A 21457-nucleotide genomic window follows, 5' to 3' on the forward strand; every position below is an offset into this window, starting at 1 on the left:
AACATTAAGAAAATAATCAATATTCTCCATCTATTTTTAAGCATTATTGAAGATTCAGCGTGGCTTAGAATTTAACGACGGATCCTGTTTACCCATCTGGATTGACTCTGACCGTCTATTGATTAGGTAGTTATTAAACGGAGTTTAGGGACTTAAGAGATCCGAGTCTCGATGAGACTATACATGTACATAAGCCCTAGTATGAATTGTCGGTTTAATTGTCAGAAGTAATATCAGGGGCTAATCACATCGTAAACTAGCAATTGATCATACATATACGAAAGGTGCCCCGACAAGTGTCGAGGCTTAACAAGCATTGTATATATCTGTGGTTGGGAAAGCCGCCCCTTTCCCCTTTAAACAGTAATTTATAGTATCTAAACAGAGAATGGGACGTTGCCGAACACTTATTCCTGTATTATGTACGACGTCTTAAACTCTGCCCCTGAATCCGACCGTAGTGCGTATCATCTCATATAAGCGCATCATCGCCAGTGATGCTTAAAAATCCCGAGAGATTTTAGTGCCCGTTGCTTATTCAATGCTCAAAACAGCATAACGGTTATTCAACTACAAATAGAAGCAGAAAATAGCATACATAGCTGTATTTAACACTGAAATGTTTATCCAATATCTAATAGGGGGCTTACTTTACCACGTGAGATTCGTTTCTGGTATCTTAGATGGGCATTCCTCCCGGGTGTAAATTTTAGGAATCCGCATACCGGTATTCGGTATTTCTGATTATCATCGACTCACCACAAGACTTGCTAAACCCGTTGCACTTGCGTCGTTGTGACAATATTATCTAAAAAGACATACGGCACAGCCATCCCAGAAAACGAGGTATGGGGTTAGGACACGCCGTTCCCACCCCTCAAGTGCCATTAGTTTATCTATGGCAGTAGTGCGAACCTATGCTAGACTCAATGCAACCAAGATGCTTCCGTAAACCCCGCCCCCTTGGGTCCCGAATCTTTAGCCGAGTGACGAGCGTTCTCGGAGGATGATGGAGTGCCATGGTAACTACGATAGTACAATATCATAACCATCGCTTAGTCACAGGAATGGTCGATCGTCTCCCCCACAAATCAAATATGCAAGTTTCCATCCATTTTTAGGCTGTCTACGACGAGTTTAGTATGGAATCGTGTAGCGACGAGCAGCATATCAAATTGACATATGATAACCCCTACTCATGTATCTAACCCAAGAAGATCCTAAGTAGCCCAATAGGAAGTTAACAATTCCTCTTGAGATTCCAAAGGATATATATAACCCAGGCATCCAAAGCAGCGAACAAAAGCAAGGGGCCAATTGCCATTTCGGGAACTACGTTGGCTCTCATTGGCTGGTACGTTGTGCTACACCAACATTAATGCTGCCTCCATTATCACCGTCTTTGTCCCATCGTACTGTCCTGAAGATGAAACTCGGTGTAAGAGTCTATTTCCAATTCTGAGACCTTGGCCAGTTATAGTTAAGACCTATTGATCGAAGAATACTGTTGATAAACTCGACCCATAGTGATGCAGAGGGGATTCATGATAATATAATTTGGTAGGAAAGCCTTAAGCAAATCAAACTGGTAACATCATTCAACGTAGTTACATATTATCTAACCCTTATAACTTTCTTTTCGCTGTTATTGAGCCCTCCCCGAAACCTAGCTCGAATTCGCTATTATATAAGCTCCATAAAAGCTCGAATAGGTGCAACAATGGCTTGATATACTTAGCCATGCAAACAAGCTATTCGACATGGCATTCTGACTTTACAAGCTGTCTAGAATCACATATCTTAATACTAGGCGAGATAGAATATAGACATAACTGTCTATGATAAAGTTTACTTGCTACTTGGATTGTATCAGATCCAGGTAAATAGTAGTATTACATTTAGTGCTCAGTGTTCATATATGAATGTGTATTTGCCTGGATATTGTCTAAGCGAGCCAAAGTGAGCCAAAGTGAGGGCCCCAAAAGAGGTTTAAAGACTTCCCAGAGAATCTGTACAATATCACAAGACTAGAGTTGGACCAAAGACCAAAGAGGTTGATGCAAGCCGTGGCCTACAATTATTATACCGCATGAACCTCATCTCAGACGACTACTCTTATATAGGCACACTCTCGGTAAGTTGTTAACACCTGAACTTTATTATCAGATTCTTCTTTATAGCAGCATGAAAGCATTCTGCCAAGCGTAGGAAGTAGGAGATTTCGATCCTGGCACATTCAAACAGCGACACATGCCTCTTCATACTAGTATCACTTCTAAGGCAATTTACCCGTTTTCTTGCTATTACTATAAGAATAGCTATAAATTAGCCGTTATATCCATACCGGTGTATCCCTGAGGATATATGCCAATATCCGTCCGGGCCGCCCCCACACTCCACTCTACTTGATACGGCCGGCGTGACTTCCACGGACACAGCCAATCAATAAGATCATGCCGTTATTTAGCTTTGCAGCTTCCCCATCGGCGTGGCTTCTATACTCAGGTGCTATCCATTCATAGGCTCGTGCTATTATTAAGCTTTGTTGGCGCCACTTCCATGAAACATGTGCCCATTCACGAGATCCTGTCTTTATCTAACTTAGTAGACTTCCTATCGTTGTTTCCTTCAAGGCATGGCTACTCCCATCGTTTGAGGCATTTGCCGTCCCTTCTAGTTAGATATATACAGCTTACACAACTGGCTAGTGAATGGTTCAAGATACACACTCAACGCTCTTCCCTTAAGATATACCAGTCATCATCCTTGCCCCTGAATATGCTGAGCTGTAGCCAGTCATCGTTAAGACTATTGGATACTTGCCCTCTTCGTTCCTACTCCAGGAGAAACTTGCTCGCCGTTACCATAAGACAGACCCGTACGCAGGCGGCGATTTCCCTATCGATTCTCCTGACCACAGAGACATCTGGAGCAAAGAGCTCCTGGCTACTTAATATCAATTCTTAGTCCACTCTTACTTAGGAGGTAAGTTCCTAGTTCCTTGCTCTTCAACAATCGAGCCACCTGGGTACGGATGTTCTCACTTCTTGCGTGCATTCTCACGTTACTAGCAGGACAACTGAGATCGTCAGGGCGATTCATCTACTTAGCAACAAATCGCCCTAGAGATTGATTTAATTCCTTGGAAGGTACTCCCAGATTCTTTTCTATTCCACACAAGTTCCTCTTCTATTTAATCCCACCCTTCTCCCAACTCAGCCCCAGAAATTCAAAAGTTCCTTCTTCATCCTCATCCCAACCCTCTAACCTAACCTAACCTAATACAATAAATTATCCTCTTCAACATTAACTACACTAACTTGTCGTCAAATTATTTAATAAATACTTTACCCTAATACACTCCTAGATACCTACCATACTATTGGACTCCTCTGCACGTTGCTGTAAGCATAGGAAGAGGCGATATCGTTAACCTCTTGCTCCAATACAAAGCTAAGATCTACATCCTTTCTAGAGGATTTTGCAACTGTCTCCTCCCAAACAAGGGACTGACATTCAAAGCAAAGAACTACATTCAACCTACCTGGATGCCTCTTCATACCGCAATCTGCCACAGCAGTCGACTATACTTCTGGGTTTCAAGGTTAGTATTTCCCTTGTATCTATGCCTAGTGATACCTCCCCATTGAATCAGAAAATTTGTTGGCATACTACCACCACTACCATCATCATCATCATCATCATTACACCTCTGCACACAAACACGCACACAAACACGCGCACAAACACGCGCACAAACACGCGCACAAACACAAACCAATCTCCACAGCAATCTCCTTCCATCACCAAACACCTTACCACAACTACACCTCCCCATCATTTACCTATGACCGCATAATTTGTTTTCCAGTTCCCCTTTATGATCATACTGTTTTAGGGAGAAAACATTTGGTTGTGGTGATGTGGAAATGACACAGCCAAACTGAACAGCTAACACATCATAGATCCAGGTACCTATAACTATCCTAAAGCCGTACCTATTTGTCTTGGATCTTGCGAATCAGTATCCATCATCCATCACTCTCAAAGATACCTCCACTTAGCTATTAGCTAGATCTGACTGGGCATCTTGAATGGTGTTGCAAGGGCTTCTATATGGGTAAGTGCAACTTTTTCGCTCCATTTGATGTATAATACCAACATTCCCCTCTCACAAGAATTACTACGAATGACTCCCGAGTTGTTTCGATTTAATTAGCTAACCAACACACGAATAGTCAATAAGAAACCATGAAAATATATTCTTCGAAAAGCCCAGACTACCCGAAACCGAGACCCTGTTGTCCTCCTCATTTATCAACTCAGAATGAGAGGCGATAGCTTCATGTCTCCATTATGCACGACCCTATTCTATCGTCCACCGTCAAAAAGAAAAGTCGCAAATCCTCTAAACTCACTATTCAAACCGCCTGGTATTCGATATTATCTATAGTTTTAACCCTAGAGTAATTTCTTACCGAACTCATCAAGGTCGAGATCGGCCCCACCGTTATCTAAGGAGACTCCTGGTTGTTGTCTCTCTACCTAATATGATCACATAGCCCTTCGATCACCAACGTCACTCCACCAAGCATTAAAATATCCTAACTAAAGAAATCAACAACCGCCTAAAATTGGATTATCCACTCTCCGCTATCTTCTACAACGAGCTATACCTATATTACTTGCTGGCCTTCTACCGATATGTGCTGCCAAAGCAATACGGGCCATTTGACAGGTTGATGTTTCATTCTTTATCGTAATTAAGCAAAGAAATTATTCCACCAACTAAGAACGGCTATGCACCACCGACTCATAGTCTTATTACACTATGAAAGATGCGGCCCAGTGTGCGAACCAAGCTCTCGGAGCATATCAACCTATACTCAGCCGGGGTACAGGTTGTGATGACTCAGAAGAGAATAAATGGCTACAAGTCCAGCCATAATCTACAGTATACATAATGCGAGGATCACACTTGAAGTCTCTCACTTCCCTAAGACTAGATACAAGGCCGTATGAAACGATCACGGAGGAGAGAGCTGAATGTTACGAGATGGAGCAAGAAGCATGGAAACGAAGAGGTTTTCCCGCAAGGAACTAAACTACCTACTATGAGAGCCCGCGGCTATACATACCGAAAGTATTCGTTATTCCGGATGTCCCATCTAGAATCCTAAAACCGACTATGAAACCCTCCGCAAGCGAATCTTAGCGCAGACCAAGCGGATCCACGAGCTCTAAATCAGCGACACTTTATAAAGCAATGCTGCATTGCAAGAAGATACCCCAAGGAAAGCATGAATCTCCAAATTGAGGAGATTGCCGTAATCCTGTTGTTGTAGTTGTCACGAAGTGGATCAAGAAGCATGGAAGCATGGAAGCAAACTTCGCTGTTCCGCGAGGAACTCTAACCTATCTAAACTACAAAAGCCAATCTACTCAGCCTTCTACAAAAGCTACTTTAAAGAAGACTCAGGTTTCACGAAAGAATACTGTTAAATCTACTAAGAAGGACAGTACCTCCACAGACCCTAAGTACTCCTCTTCAACCTCGAACAACCTTAGTTCCGAGACAGAGACTCCAAGCCCAAAGCTTAAGCCCAAGCCGCAACACTTCACTAAATTTATCCTTTGTCTTAGATGTCTCATCTAGGATCCCAATAGCAGTAAGTTCTCCCGAACTCATAGGAGCTGCCTTACATTATTGTGCGTGTAGACTGACTTTTTTATTAGGATGAGCTTGGATTCATTTTATGCCAACAACTCTCTCATGTCTATCGAGATACCAGCGATGATACTTCTGCTTGGGGGGCTACAACCATCAACTACCTAAACAACAATTCTTAAAGTAATACTATTGCTATATTCCAGCAAAAGACATTAGATATGCATTGTTAGCCGATGGCTAAGCTTATCGCAAAATATCGGGAGATACCTATCCTGTATCTGCTGAGGGTGATATCGCCGATACTGTCTTCTATCTCCACCTAAACCAAGGCGCTGGTCTCATAGGTGGATGATAATTTCATGCCCTCTGGACGTTAACAATTTAATCATCATCATTATTATTCAGACCTCGAGTGTCACGCGGTGGAGCAAGAAGCAAGGAAACAACTTCGTTGTTCCGCGAGGAATTCTAAGCTAGCTACGGGAACCTAGGGCTATACATACTGGCGGTGTCCTTTGTTCTAGATGTATCATCGAGAATCCTGACGCTTTGCACTGAAATTCATGGAGGAAACAATGTCAGACCCACTCGTATAATTATACGGTAGAGCGTTCCAAAACTCGCATCTTTCTTGTTGATTTTAGGTGTAGCACCTAGTTCAACTTCAATGTACATATCCTTTTATACTTAAATCACCGGGAGCGCGACTATGGCTGGTTGGATGACTGAGGTACAGAAGCAGAACTGGTGGTCGTCCGTCATGATGGGATTGTGTAGCAAGGGGAGGTTGACAGGATCCGCTTCATGATGTGGAATTATTATTACGAGGTAGACATAGATGGCATGGCAACAGCTTTGTTGTTCAGCAAGGAACTCAAATCTGAGGTACTACTTATGAGAATACTCGTCTATGGCGCCGACATCTAAGAGTAGTTGTTTGAAGGGCTGAGATGACGTTGAATATGAAATTATTGGTGACAATTTCCCGATACTGTGATAAGTACTGTAGTAATACATATATAAAAGTCAGTGATAACCTTATAAAGAGATGTGGAATACAATTTCGATTTCCCCGTCTCGGCCGATTAGATAAGAAGAAGAGGTGGGGATGATGCCCCGCCTAGACTAGCCCAATATAACGATAGCTGCTGGAACCACTGGTCCACCGCCACGCTGCTGCTACCAAGGTCGCGGAGCGATGCACGCCATGGGGGCCGGCTGTGCCTTACTGTGTACACCTTCTCTTTATTCCGCTAGGACACAGTGACCGACTTACCGACCTTATGACAAACCACCTCGTGATCTTTCCGTTTTATCCAACCTCCCTCAACTAAACAACGACAAATAAGGAATAAGGTCCCGACGTGATTCTTTTCTTCCTAGCGAAAAAACAACAGCAATAACAACAAGAAACTCTCCGATACCCCCGATATTCTCCTGCGAACCGGAACTTTTAGTACATTCTACTGTACTCGATCTCCTCAGTCAAGATGGTGGTATGTTTCCCCTTACGCACATAATCAATCTCCTTATGCGAGAGCATCGGTTCTTCCCTCTGCCCTGCGAAGCTCTTGAAGAAAGGCAAAAGGCTGTCGCTCCGTTGCTATGGGAACTGCTGTTTATATCTCTCTTGTACTTGCTTTCTTGCTTGCTCTACTTCGCGACGACGCTGATCTCTGATCGATGTGTCTTCTTCCCGACAGTTTCTCAACTTGCTGACATTTGGCCTCTGGGGAAAGCTTGGACGACTCACTCACTACGCCGTGGATGCGGTTCTCAGTATGCGCTCCCTTCCCTTTTCTTCTTCCTCTCTACTCTATCTATCTATCTAGGTCTCCAGTGGAAGCAACTAGCTAACCCGATCCGCAGTCTCGACTATCCTCGCGGGCATGAGGCGCTCGACCGGCCTAACGTGAGTACCTAAATACATACATACATGCATACATACCATACCATACACCTATCTCCATGTCATCCGATCGTATGATTGCAGCGCGGCTATATCGCGGGGAAACTGCCAAGGCGGGAGAGGCTGAAATGAAAAAGCAACCGCGACGATAAATGGGTTTTTTTTTATAGGGAATAGAAGGCTGATCTGATCATCCGCAGTTTCAACACCGAGCGCGTGACTGTCGGCGAGACTAAAGAGGCCAATAAGTGGATAGAAAAGTACCTGGGCGTCGGCGAATGGGTCATGGATCAGTCCGTCGCGATAGCCGGGTCCAGCGGCTGGTTCCAGCGGACCCGATGAGCGGTTGGTTAATTAGTTACGAGACGAGGAGGGTTGGGGATAACGTGCGATATATCTATGACTGGAAATCGATCCGCTTGAACCGTCATCGCCGTTACGATTCTTCTTGGCGAGACGCCTATCCGAGGCCGGTTACCCCTATCGCCGATGCATCACCACCACCACCACCCCTCCACCTCGAACCGGACCCGTACTCGATTGGATTTTCCTTCCCCCTCTTTCACGAACAGGCGTTGTTGTTGTTGGGTCCATATATCCATTTGATGAAAGTTTCTTACTGCTACCATGATAGATGAAAGGAATGAAATGCTTGCTTTTGCTTGCTTCACTTGGTCACTACTCCATGCGTAAGGCGACAGTTGTCGCGACCGCATTACGTTATATAAAAATATAAAGCTATAGTCTTATTTGCGAGCAACGTTTTGTCCCTTTCGTGCCGTTATAGCTTTTCTCCTAGGTGATCTGCCTAACAGTCGCCTGTGTTTCGCATATACTACTACTCAGTAAACCCCCTTTAACTCGACTCGAGCATCTTAAGTAGGCGGATTGAGAATACACTGATAATCGTAATAAACTTCTCATTCGTAAAATAGGAGTATCTACCCCCAACGCTACTCTCCTAATATGCTATACCACAATACCTATGGTATACGCATCTAACCCCTGAACTCCGCTGGATCCCATCACGACCATGTAGTCCGCAATGTAATCCCGTGTACTAACTAATCAGATAAGTAATTCCTCTACACCCAACGCCAAGCAGACGACGCCACGCTGTATTCATAGCTCTATATCCCACCCTCATAAGCATTAATCGCTGTATTCATGACTCGTATTCATGATCGCATCACATACATACACACAATGATCTCGATAGTCGTGTAGACTAATCAACGACGTCGTCATCTCTGCGGCTTTCAGAGAGCAGATCCGGCGGGATCTGGTTATCATCCTCGTCCTCAATCTCGCTGCTCTCCCTCCTGAGACGGCTGCGGTTAGGCGTAGGTATGTCTTTCTTAACCCGGCTCTGCGGGGGGCTATGCATGGACAAGAACTCGACGGGAATATCATTGTGGCTCTCATCCTCGCTCTCGTGATGTGGTTCTTCGCTCAGTAATCCCGGCGGCACCTCATTATCGCTCTCGTCGCGGTGCGCGGCGCCGAGCAGGTCTGCAGGGGGGCTGCTTAGTTGCTGCGCGTCGGGATTGTCCCAGCGCCGGACCACGCTACGGCTAAGTTCCTCGTCCTCGTCCGGTTCTGAGGAACGCGGTTCGATATCCGATGTCCCGTTTTCCCGCACGTCGACGAGGTCGTTGCTGCCGGCAGATGTAACTGGTGTGATTATGCCGTCGTCGTACCCAGAGCTGCGGATTATTTCCGCGAGGAATTCCTTGATACCCTCAAAGTGTGCTAGTTCAGCGCCGATGGCGGCAATTAGGAGGTTCCAGCCGCGGGACTCGACATAATCGTGCTGCCTCTGGATTTCACGCAAGGTCTCCTTGAGGACCTTGTACTGGTCTCGCAGAATAGATGCCGGGTCGCCAGATTCAAGATTCTGCTGCTGCTTAGTGGCATCTTGCAGCGATTGGTTTAATTGAGTCTCGAAATCGACAAGCATGGTGAGAACCTGCTGCCATATTTCGCTACCCTCTTCCAGCGCAGCCCGTTCCCTGTCAACGACAGTTTTGCGCTGCTCGAGCACGGCGACTTCGCCTTCCCACCAATCCTTCGCCATTTCCGCCGTTCGTCTCTCTGGTCGCAGAGAAAGGAAATCGACGCCAGACACATGTTTCGACATGAGCGCGGCCAAATCCTCGCCGCCCTGTTCCTTCAAATCCTCGACTTCAAGCACTTGTACGCCTGGGTATTTCATCAGCTCAGAAATGCCCTGTTCGCACTGCTTCAGGGCGCCCTTGTACCCGCTAAGGCTGGCTTCTCGGGTACTCCTGGCCTCCTCAAGTTTTCTTTCTAGGCTGGCTTTCGTTCTCCTCAACAGTCTGAGCTTTTCCTCGAGCTTCTCGATATTAGCACATACCGTGCGGTGTTGACTCTCCATTGTCGCTATTTCGGTCTCGATCGGCGTCTCGTTATCTTCTTCTAAAGCCTTCAAATCGGCCGTGATAGATTTACGCTGCGACGATAGATTACGTAACCTTGACAAAGCGGCCTTCCGCTCAGCCAACGCGGTAGCGATATATGCATCTTCCTCATTCTTCAAGTCAGCCAACATGGTGACCGAGCGAGCGATACCGATACGGGCCTGTCGTTTCGACATAGGTCTTTTCTTGGGCTGGCGAACAGGCACGACGGAACCTTCGGATAGCTTTGTCTGAACGGAAGATGCCGTCATATCTGGAGATAATCCTTGCTTGGTGCCTTCGGGGGAAGTCTTTCCTGTATCATTCCCTTCAAGGTCTCGTTCTAGCGCAACACCTTGCGCATCTAGTAACTTCTGAAGTTCATTCTGTAGTTGGCGTTCCCGCCGCTGTAACATTTTGAAAGTGTTGTCAACGTCTGACTGTATCGTACGGTCTGCCGAACGATCAGGCCGTCCTTTGAATATACTCTCGACAAGAGACGTATGGGTACTAGTAGTAGCATGTCTACTATCGCGCGGCTCGGTGCGGATGGTTGGTCGCCAAATACCAGGCGGAACCTTAAGATCATTATTCGTAGGCTCACCCGAGTCGTCTAGGGAGCTGGGGGATCGAGATCGCGAATACTGCGGCCGACCTTGGTAGGCGAAGGCGATTGCCTTGCCTTTACCTTTGGAGCGAGAGGAAGCATTCATGTTTGGTGTATTTATCCCGGACCCGTTAGGAGTATCGGAAACGATGTCTCTGTAGGCGAGTATACGAGGAGAATCTGGGGAAAGGAACGCATCGTCAGGTCGGGGGGAGAGCTCAGAGAGGTCGTGTTCTTCTGCCTGGCGCCGCGGCGGGGAAGTATATAATGGTAAGAGAGCTGACATTCTGCCTTCACCAAGTCCTAGCTTCGATAGTAAAGTATTCCCAAAGCTCATGTTTGTCACCTCCGGCATATGTGGGCTCGGATAACGTTATGTTAGAATTCGATACTGGAAACTCTCTCTCGGTTGCATTTTGTTAAACAATAGACGCATGAACACCAGAGCAATTAAAACAATAGAGCGCCAAAGCAAAGAAGATCAGCTCTAATATGATATGTCACTACGATATGCGGGATGTTTCTAGGAATGTGGAGGAAGGTGATCTCAGCCCACGGTATCGATAGCTGGTAAGCTGCTTAGGTCAGGTAGTTAAAGTCATATCGATAAATGCTTTATCTGGTCTTTATCTGTCTATCTTTCAGGGAAAGTGACAGGGTCATAAGAGCTTGGCAGGTGCCGAGACGAGAGACATGCAGATTTAAAGATGTTTCTTATTGGTTCATTGCTGACATGGAACCAAACTATCATCCAATTACCAATCACATTAGGTAAGGTATTATTAGATATTATTTGTACATTTCCAAATGTCTGAACTTCAACTAATGCAACTTACCAAGACCTTGGTTCGCCGGTTTAAAATATCATCTGAAATACCTCCCTTTAGATAAAATATATTGGGTGACGTCGGAAATGTAACCAGGGAATAGACCGTTGTGACCTTGTCTGAAGATCCTCCGCATCATTTATTCCCCCCCTGTTCCGCCTCTCTACCCTTGTTCCCTTTCTTGTCATGCATCCAGGTTCTGAAACGATCTGTTCGAGATATTTGCCCAGTCACGAACTCGACTTGGACTATTCAGATATGACGATCTTCACTGGCTTGCACGAACAACCCTACGAATAAGTAAAGATACCTTCCTACAAGGTTGTCTCGGTGCTTTAGTCGTATCATATATCGATGTACCTTAATCCAAACGGAACGTGTCCTCGCTGCTTCAACCATGGATACCATGGATACCATGGATACTACGGATACCATGTAAGATCTAATTCCGTATCAGTGTTTTCTCATCCACATTTACGTGCATACGTCCATCTACATAGGGAACAAAAATATGGGATCTCTTCGTTGTTGGTGATCTCCGCATGGGGATCTCGAACCCAGTCGCCCTATCCCCTAATATAAATTATAATTGAGGTAGTAATTGAACACCAACTAGGTAGCGACCCTATTCACCCCATTATCTCCCCATACCATACCTTGCAGCCCGTCACCGACGCAACACTGGCAGCCACTGATCTACATATCTAATTCTCTAGTAGACCAGCTGTGAGTTGTTGCGGGGGGGGATAATTGATTGACTTCTTGGATGCCGGGAGACGATTTATCTAGTCGTGATCGCCACATCAACCTCGCGCGTCATTCACTCTTCCAACTGTTGCCAACCGGGTTTCGTTGCGCTGCCCCTCTTGAGTTGAACAGTTGAACAGTTGAACAGTTGTCAAGAGGTTCAATTCACTTGGTACTTGATCAACTGGTACCTTCCTTGCAGGTTATTTCCATTCAATTAATCCTCAGGGTCAGGTTAAATTTTACTTGTTTGCACCCGTCAATTCCTACAAACACCAAACATATTGTAGGAACCTCGCAAGCAACGCCAATCCTATAAAGTTTAGAACTCGACCATCTTACTACAGGATATTGAATTGGTTGTGATATTGTCAATCAACATGCTAGCGCCTCTTCTCTTGAACAAGGCGGGCGTCTTGCTCGCCGCATTGTCCAGCGTTGGTGTAGCTCTCGCCGGACCCGTGGATGTACGACAGGCAGCCAAGGTAAATAAACAAGAAATTCTACTACCTTAAGATATTTTATTCTAATATAGTCGCTAATATTTCATATAGGATGTCGTAGCTCGCGCAGCCGATGTCTCAACCGTCACAGGTTATGCTCATCCGTTGACGCTCACTGCTCTGTCTGCACTTCGCCCTGATCAGACACCCCTGTCTTACGCCTCGCCTCCTACGGCTATCACCGTTCCTACCAAACCACTACCGCCTGCCGGAGACAAGGCTGCCGAAGAAACTGGTGTCCAAGCTAAGGTAGCGGACGTCTCCGAGTCCGAACCCGCCGCGTCCCAGACCGACGCGCCAAGCGCAACTGCTGTCTGCACATCAATTGCTGGCACCTATCCCACGGCCACCATCCCCAACTTCTGCAACCCCTCGGCCCAGGTCAACGCACCCAGCTTCATCCCGAGCCGCACCGACATCCCCACCGCCACTGTCACCGTGGGCGCCGTGACTAACAAGCTCGACTGCTGCGTGCAGTGTGCCGGCATCTTCAACTGCGTCGCCTGGCGCTTCGTCCCCGTGTACACCCAGGCGCCCAACCCACACCTGCCCGGTGGTTTTGACCCTTGGGGCCGCGGTGACTGCGAGGCCGTCTACCACACGGGTAACCCGGATGACGAGACGAACACCGCGCACGACGACTCGGCGGCGAACCTGTGTCCCAACGGCAAGGTCGGCGAGCTACTGGCTAACAACGGTAGCGCTTCGACTAAGGCTACTGGCAGCTGGATGAATCTGTACTACAATGGCTGGAATGAGGGTCCCTGCGCTGAGCCCGTGGCGCCGTTTGATAGTGGCAAGGATGCGGGACGAGGAGATGAGGCGAATTTGTGTTCGTAGGTTGGAGAGTTATGCGATGGAAACTAGTTCGGTTACGATAGATGAATAGCTCGTAGTTTACGACAGTTATTTTTAATGCGATGATTTATCATTACACCTACCGTAATTCTATGGTTCGTGATCCGTTGTCTAAACGTAGGATGCTTCTCCAATATCATCATCCTTTATTATTAGGCTCATCCTTCCTACGGACATAAGTCACATGCTATCCTACGCGACTATGCTGGTCGAAGATTAAGACCCTTAGTATCATGCCGGTTAATTACTTAGTAGAGCTACCATAATTCTCATAACCCGAAAATAAGGATGTATTTTAATTATAATGCCTAGGATATAAATAGCACAGAGGGTATCTACCGAACAGCCCTACCAGACTATTGAAATAGTTTAGTGGTGTCCTCAATTTCTTTTTCATTCGTGCGGTTCTTTAGGCTAGAAGTGGGCGGTCTAGATCTTAAATGTACCTACCTATGCAGGACAGCTTCCTTTAGCAGATGAAGATAACTGTCATTCGGTTGGTAAGATAGATACCTGATGTAACGTGAGCAATAGATATTACATACATTGGAAGTGGTTTCTTGGGTAATGGTACTCTTATTGATTGATTGGGCACCTCTTTACTACATTTATGCTACGTTCTTAGACTACTTAGCCAGGAAGATCATAGAGAGCAAGGGCACCTTAGAATAACAGTTACTGCAGAATTCGAACTAATAATAGGTTTTATGGTTGAATCTTAAATCATATACTACGTCCGCAGCGCGGTGTAGATTACTAGACCTACGGATGAAATATGGTAATGTCGAAAAGGTAACTCCTCAAAGTCGCCGACCTTTGATAGGAAGCGTCTTTACGCCCAGCCTGAGTTGGTTAACCAGAGTCAGCTGAACTTACAAAAGAATTTAAGGCTTCTCCTTCACAAATGAAATCATATATATCGTAGACTAAAACATGTTAGTCTGTTGGAGGTTCTTTGGGGATTCACTTATACCTATCTCACATGAAGTTTTTAGATTATATTTCATACAGCTGGAGATATATACAAGAGAAGGAAATGCTACATCAAACTAATATAACCTCTGGCAGAGATGAGGCCTCTCATATGAGTAGATATTTTCTTATGTTGACACCGGAACTTGATACGATATTTGACAAAGTAGACACCAGGTACATAATAGCATTCCCGTAGTAATTATGCTGTTAGATGAGGAAATGTACTCTCCAGCGGACCGTCAATGGCTACTATGCCGCGGGTGCCTTTCTGAGGCACGATTATCGAACATCATTGATCTCACATCCATATACCTAACCGAGGTGAGAAACTTAGGTAGAGGTAAGTGACTAAGCGGGCTCTGGGAGGGGGGTAGCGCTATTCTTTAACCATCTTCACATATATTTCTAGCCGGTAATGGGCGATCCTTTTATGGATTCAAGATACCCTCAGTCTATTAGTGGTAAAGCCTTTGTAAGTCTATGAGCTGGCACGCCGAGCTGCAATGCATGCAGAGCCGACCCCGCAATCTCTGACGTAACTAGAATAGTGATGACCGGATACATAAACCATTTATACACTTGTAATAAGCTCCCTTGTGTCTATATCATTGCCTATATTATTGCCATCAGATTTATATGCCAAGGTGACAACCGAGAGATCCGACTTGAGAGCAAGAACCCTCCCCCAGATATTGCTGGGTGACGGTTCCCCGCGTTCCCTAACGGCCCCTCCTCCGTCTCTATCTCAAATCCCGGCGGCGTCCCGGGCCCAGGAAAGATTCCGTGTAACCGGAAACGCCATCGTTACTGGCGGAGCCGGCGACTTGGGGTTTGCAGCGAGTCGCGCTCTTCTCGAGCATGGCGTAGAAGGGCTCATGATCTTCGACATGAACCCGACGGAAGCACAAGCCAAGGTCGATTTGCTCAGCTCCGAATTCCCGGGTGCCAAGATTCAGTTCCTGGAAGTTGATGTGACGGATGAAGACGGAGTAGATGCAGCTGTGGGAGAGACGATCAAGCTATTCGGGAGCATCAGTACCTTGGTGAGCTTTGCTGGAATGGTTGCCTGTGGACACGCTCTGGATTGGTCGGCGAAGGACTGGAATAGAGTAATCAATGTCAACACAATTGGCGGATTCCTTGTTGCTCGTGCGGTCGCTCGGACTATGATAGAACACGAAATCGGAGGGAGTATGACGTTTATAGCGAGTATGTCAGCACATAGAGTCAACTTTCCTCAGCCGGTATGTAATATCATGTTCCATGCCCCCTCCAAGCCATATTTTATCACCCGAACCGACTCTTATTATTACAGCAAGTATCTTATAACGTCTCAAAAGCTGGAGTTGTAGCTATGGTGAAGTCATTGGCTGCAGAGTGGGCAAGGTACGGAATTAGAGTAAACAGTATTTCCCCGGGATATATGGACACCATATTAAATGAAGGGGATGGCCTAGACGAAGCGAGAAAGATGTGGCTTAGTCGAAATCCATTGGGAAGAATGGGCCAGCCCGATGAACTAACCGGGGCTGTTGTGATGCTCGCAAGTCGTGCTGGGAGCTATTTCAACGGTTCAGATCTGCTGATGGACGGAGGACAGACGCTCTTCATGTAATAGCTGTGGTCGATTACACTCTCAAGTCTGTACACTCTAGGTGAGAGCCAGAGCTTTACATTAAGTATGAGACTCGGCCTTGAGCTTTCGTATAGCTGTGCTGCTTATCTTCGTGGCAAAGCTTTGCGTGTCCGCCGACTTATGCACGATCCCCTCAGCATCGAGGACGTCGACTTCAAATATTTCTAGCTCTCGCCAGCCGAGTTCTTTTCGTTTTTCATTTACCGCACTTCCCCCGCTTCTCGTCTCTCCCGAAACTACGAGAGCATCCATATTTTCAGTTGTGATGGTAGGACCAAAAGCATCTTGGATGACCACGCAGCGAACTTCGATAGTGTCGTTCCGGAATCGAGCAACGAGTTCATCATTTTCCTTGGACGCTTGTAGAGTCTGACCTCCTTTCCAGCCGTTCTTGGATAGCTCTAGTATGGAAGACAAAAATTCCATCGTATTCATAGCACGTTCGTCCCAAGATTGCACATATTCCGCATACTTCTTCCGCTTGAGTAATTCATCGCCGGTGATGCCAATGACGAATTTGCATGGGGTCGACGTGCCATCCTCAGGCACTTTTAGCAATAATACGGCAGCAGTCAAGAGCAGTTTGTGCCCAGGGTGTAAGTGATCAAAGGTTCCTCCTAAACATACGACCGAATGAGGGCTAGTCTGGGGGGATGACTCCGAAGGAACCGGTGGTCCAAGTGATACAGCAAGCCCACCATCCACAACAACTAGCTGGGACTGCTTTAAGGTCTGAATGCCCTCAAGAAGCTTGAGGTACGTTGAGAGTAATTGATAGCCTGGCTCGTTATTTGTATGGAATATGTATCTCCAAGGATGATAAGCTGCGGTGAAAGTTGCAAGATCGACTATTGCTGTATTATTCGGTTTTATGGCTGTCTTTAAATCAGCTGGGATTGGTTTAGATGTATCATGATCGATTAGAACGACCCGGGCGTCTACGGATCCAGGACCGGCATGAAGATCGGTTGGGATAGAAAGTTCAGCACAAATAACGGATATGATGCTGTATAGATCAGCTAGAATAGACTGGGCGTAAGGCCAAGAAAGCGATTTGTGTCGTGCAAATTTGCCTGTAAGAATTGGCGATGCCAGAGCAATGATCAAGACCGCTCCATCTTTTCCGCCTTTCTCGGATTTCAATCTTGAGAGAGCGGCCTTAAGCGGGGGCTCATACGCGGCGTTAAGAGCAAGCCGGGATGGAGGATGCGGAGGTGGGGGTAGCAGTAAGAGCGACGGGAGATCTGCCATGATGATGCTATTTATTTGTGTCATAAAGACGAGTATGTGACTTGAGTTGCTGATTTCAATAAGTTCTTGAGAGTAAATCTAAGGAGTTGGATATTGTGATGAATATATAAAAGAATTTGCCGACTAGAATAAGCTTTCTTGATGTCAATAGCGGTTTGTCTGAGTGGCGTGATGGTAAGCAAGAAGCCTTGAGCTAATTCCTTATGGTTATGGTTAAGAATTGCGGTTAAGAATTGGTAGTTAGTTAGATCAAGAGAATAAAGTTGAAAGAGTAAGAGAATAATTGTTGAGCTGTATTATAAACGCAAATGTAATACCATACCTAGAATAGGTAGACTATTGTGTTGAAGGATCAAGGCTTTGTTCTATAAGCGCTTCTGATTAATAAGATAACCTAGGTAAAAGGTAGGTAGATGTAGATGTATGGGTGAGATATATGCATGTGTGTTGCTCATGCCGTAAATCAGTGGATACATTATACATGTAGGTAGCTGTTTGATGGAGAAGCCGAATTGAAGCACCTGCGCGCTACTAAAGCTTATACCTTATGTACTTGGGTACATTGGTACTTTACTGGCAGCTGTCAATGTGGGATGTTTTCCGATATCAGGTGTTGGGCATGTATGTCCATGTCTCGGATTACTATTTAACTCTAAGTCCAAAGTCGAGTTTAGCTCATTCACTGCCGAATATTAACAGGAATAGATAATCTATGCCTTGCTTGAATGTCTGGATTAAGATACAATTCTAATATGTACCTACGGCTTTAGTGTATGTAAGGAGAGAAGTACCTTATCTTGTACCTTACGTTAGGTATGTACCTGGCATAATGTAAAAGCCGCGAACTTCAACAAGGAAATCGCTAACCTAGTGGCATGTACCTATACATGTACCTTAAAGTACCCAAGTACACAATGACCTAGGAAACAAGCGCTGGTGAGGGGAACCTTGCGGCAATACTCAGTAACTAAAGACGAAATCTTACCAAGGCATCGCATCCTGCCCAACCATCTCCACACTCGTTAGACGGTATCGTTTAACACCCTTCATTTGGAGATCAATTCCAATCGTATAAAATTACCTAACTTAAGTAACTACAAAAACAACTCCGGCCGCCAGTGTCAAAAGACATAGGCGCAAGGCGCATACGCAATCATTTTAGCACGACGCGACAAGGACTGATTGAATAGTTCTCTTCCTCATTATCTCATTATCTACCTCCCTCATCAACTGCGGCGACAACTCCAATTGCGACCAGCACCACCACCCGCGGTACATTTCGATACATACCCTGTTGTTCACTAAGTGGTAATCGCAAGAGCCCAACCGAGAATCGTCCCGCCCGACGTCGCGAATCTATTTTTGAGCAGGGGCGTGTCCCGGCTTTTGACTGCTATCGACTTTTCTACACTCTACTTGCGACATCTAATATTTGAAAATATTAGCAATCAATAGCCATTAAATAATATCGGCGTGAGCGTCGACAGGTCGAGCGACCACCTCCTTACTTCCGCCCCCTCCTGCGGTTTTTGCTCGTACTTGCATCCTTTGGCCGCAACACCGGCCAATAGCCGTTCGATCCAACCAGCATCTCGCAGCTCTGTCGCGGCTGCTAGCGCATCCAACATGAACCAGGCAAGCCAGTACGGAGCCGCCCCGAGACGAACTAATACATATGGCTCTCAGCATGATGAACTCCATATCTCTTCTGCTATGAGCCACAGCGGCCAAATCTCTCCGCGGGACTATACTACCGCCTCCGCTCCGCACATCCAGCTCGACCAACCCGCATCGCAACCCGTCAATCCTCAGTACCAAACTTCGGGTGTGCCCAACGTCCTTCAACCTGGAGGACTAGGCCCCGTTCGTCCCCCCGCTCTGAGTGCCAATACCGCACCTACCCTACCCACCATGTCCGGTGCCATACAACACTCTCCGAGCGAGTACGCTTCGCCGTCCAAGCCACCGACTTTGAGTTTATCAGCACACGGCTACTCTCGCTCTAGTCCTGCCGGTCCTTACGAGAATTCTTCTACCTCGTACTCCCCCTACACTCCTACCACCCCCGGAGGATCCAACCCCGGCTCATCACAGTACATGTCGCCGCAAGATCCTAAATATACCGCTCCCGGTTCTCAGCGAAACATCTCCAACACACCGCTCGGTCTAGCAGACATTCGACCTCGAGCCGACTCAAGTCTATCCGACGGCCCGCCCGGTACCCTAGGCTACGAGCTCGCCAATGTTCAACCCTCTACCAGCAATTACGTGGCTCCTTGGGCGCTATATGCATTCGACTGGTGCAAATGGGCTCCCCAAGGCAGGGGTGCCGGCAAGGTTGCCATTGGAAGCTATCTAGAAGATGGCCATAACTTTGTATGCTGACGACCCATAGCTCGAGCCTTAGCCTTAACCCATTCGTGACCACTGCTGACCCTGTTTATAGATTCAAATACTCGACACACAGGTTACCACTACCCCCTCCGATATATATACCCCCGGTTCGTCTAAGTATAGCATGGAATTTACCAAGGTTGCAGAAGCAACTCATTCATACCCCGTTACGCGCCTTCTGTGGGAACCTCCATCTTCCCAGAAGCAATCTACTGATCTCCTGGCTACTTCTGGCGATCATCTTCGGCTATGGTCCTTGCCGTCCGACGCCCAGTCATCTCATTCGAACAATATAACTAAGCCGAACCTGGGCGCACCCATAACGAAGCTTACACCATTGGCACTATTATCTAATTCGAAGACGCCAGACCACACGGCGCCTCTCACGTCGTTGGATTGGAACACCGTCTCGCCCAGTCTTATCATCACCTCCAGCATCGACACGACTTGCACTATCTGGGACATTCCGTCCCTAACAGCCAAGACGCAACTTATTGCTCACGATAAGGAAGTCTACGATGTTCGATTTTGTGCCAATAGTGTGGACGTGTTCGTTAGCTGTGGACAAGATGGGAGTGTGCGAATGTTTGACCTTCGCAGTTTGGAGCATAGTACTATTATCTATGAACCAACCGCCAAGGATGACCGAGGTAAGTTACTAGAATGATATTCTTAAAGATGACCATTTTAACCATATGACAGACGCGAATGGTGGAAGGATAAGCCCGACGCTGGCCCAGCAAACCATGTCTCACGCACCGCCTCTCCTGAGGTTGGCAACCTCGCCTCATGACACTTATCTCTTAGCTACGTTCGCCCAGGATTCCAATGTTATTCGCATTCTCGATGTACGACAGCCGGGGCAGGCGTTGCTGGAACTACGCGGCCATGGTGGATCCCTGAGCTCGGTTGAATGGTCTCCCGGAAGGAGAGGACTGCTCGCTTCCGGTGGCGATGACTGTCAAGTTCTGCTATGGGATCTTATTAACAGTACTCCTACCCCCGGTTCGTCCTCCAACGGCGCCGGTTCGGCAGAGAAACACCTCAGTCCGGTTGCCAGCTGGCAGTGCGACTACGAAGTTGGCAACCTTGGCTGGGCTCCTCCTCTCCACAATGGAGAGGGTGTCGGCGACTGGCTAGGTGTTAGTGGTGGACGAGGAGTCTGGGGTGTCAAGATCTGAAGTGCTCTATTTACGCATGTGAAAACCCAGTGCAGTTGGAGTACTACAAAGCAAAACCCCCCTATGCCAACAGCCATGCTCAGCGATGATCTATAAGCTAGCACTACCCCTCAGATTGCTATATGCATTTACGAAGCAAGGCGTTATCTGGGCCTGCAACACGTTTTTGGTTACGAACAAGCCCTTAGAGTTTGTGAGCGAAGGGCATAGCTGAGCAGGAGACAGTCTATTGTCGGGTAGAGTAGACTGTCTGATGAAAATGAGGGAGCCGATTAGGTATCCGATATGAGAGGCAAAGGTTGTGCCGTCCAACACTAATTGTCTAGGAGTATCGTACTCAAGTCTTAATTTGTATATTAGCAGCCATTCTAGTGGGCGAGCAGGCAGAATACCATGATGAGTCCGCAGATGGATGAATCGGTAGGCGGCAAAGTACCAGCGGTTGGTGATCGGTGGTATACGGCGAGGAACGGCCGCT

General features: G+C 46.7%; 6 protein-coding genes across 6 annotated transcripts; 4 read left to right on the forward strand and 2 right to left on the reverse strand.

Moving 5' to 3' along the window:
* The first annotated feature begins 6745 nt into the window (after window positions 1–6745).
* F4817DRAFT_350263 (DUF1748-domain-containing protein) lies at window positions 6746–8362 on the forward strand. The gene is made up of 4 exons (XM_049304932.1): window positions 6746–7167; window positions 7375–7450; window positions 7541–7583; window positions 7781–8362. Exons 1-4 carry the CDS (start codon window positions 7162–7164, stop codon window positions 7920–7922), a joined length of 267 nt encoding a protein of 88 aa, XP_049155035.1. The 5' UTR covers window positions 6746–7161; the 3' UTR covers window positions 7923–8362.
* Window positions 8363–8808: 446 nt separating this feature from the next.
* F4817DRAFT_361611 (uncharacterized protein) lies at window positions 8809–10944 on the reverse strand (the record flags this gene model as incomplete). The annotated part of the gene is made up of 1 exon (XM_049306432.1): window positions 8809–10944. One exon carries the CDS (start codon window positions 10942–10944, stop codon window positions 8809–8811), a length of 2136 nt encoding a protein of 711 aa, XP_049155036.1.
* Window positions 10945–12561: 1617 nt separating this feature from the next.
* F4817DRAFT_361612 (uncharacterized protein) lies at window positions 12562–13524 on the forward strand (the record flags this gene model as incomplete). The annotated part of the gene is made up of 2 exons (XM_049306433.1): window positions 12562–12666; window positions 12736–13524. The coding sequence occupies 2 exons, from the start codon at window positions 12562–12564 to the stop codon at window positions 13522–13524; spliced, it is 894 nt and encodes a 297-aa protein (XP_049155037.1).
* A 1194-nt stretch (window positions 13525–14718) lies between these two features.
* F4817DRAFT_361613 (oxidoreductase) lies at window positions 14719–16132 on the forward strand (the record flags this gene model as incomplete). The annotated part of the gene is made up of 4 exons (XM_049306434.1): window positions 14719–14838; window positions 14985–14989; window positions 15176–15761; window positions 15833–16132. The coding sequence occupies 4 exons, from the start codon at window positions 14719–14721 to the stop codon at window positions 16130–16132; spliced, it is 1011 nt and encodes a 336-aa protein (XP_049155038.1).
* A 60-nt stretch (window positions 16133–16192) lies between these two features.
* On the reverse strand, window positions 16193–17404 carry F4817DRAFT_319928 (uncharacterized protein; the record flags this gene model as incomplete). Its single annotated transcript, XM_049301121.1, has 1 exon — window positions 16193–17404. One exon carries the CDS (start codon window positions 17402–17404, stop codon window positions 16193–16195), a length of 1212 nt encoding a protein of 403 aa, XP_049155039.1.
* A 1283-nt stretch (window positions 17405–18687) lies between these two features.
* F4817DRAFT_258071 (WD40 repeat-like protein) lies at window positions 18688–21228 on the forward strand. Its single transcript, XM_049299239.1, has 3 exons — window positions 18688–19780; window positions 19851–20448; window positions 20501–21228. The coding sequence occupies exons 1-3, from the start codon at window positions 19031–19033 to the stop codon at window positions 20977–20979; spliced, it is 1827 nt and encodes a 608-aa protein (XP_049155040.1). The 5' UTR covers window positions 18688–19030; the 3' UTR covers window positions 20980–21228.
* Window positions 21229–21457: the final 229 nt, after the last annotated feature.

This window comes from Daldinia loculata (assembly GCF_022478755.1).
Source record: "Daldinia loculata strain CBS 113971 unplaced genomic scaffold F4817scaffold_69, whole genome shotgun sequence".
Classification (NCBI taxonomy): domain Eukaryota; kingdom Fungi; phylum Ascomycota; class Sordariomycetes; order Xylariales; family Hypoxylaceae; genus Daldinia; species Daldinia loculata.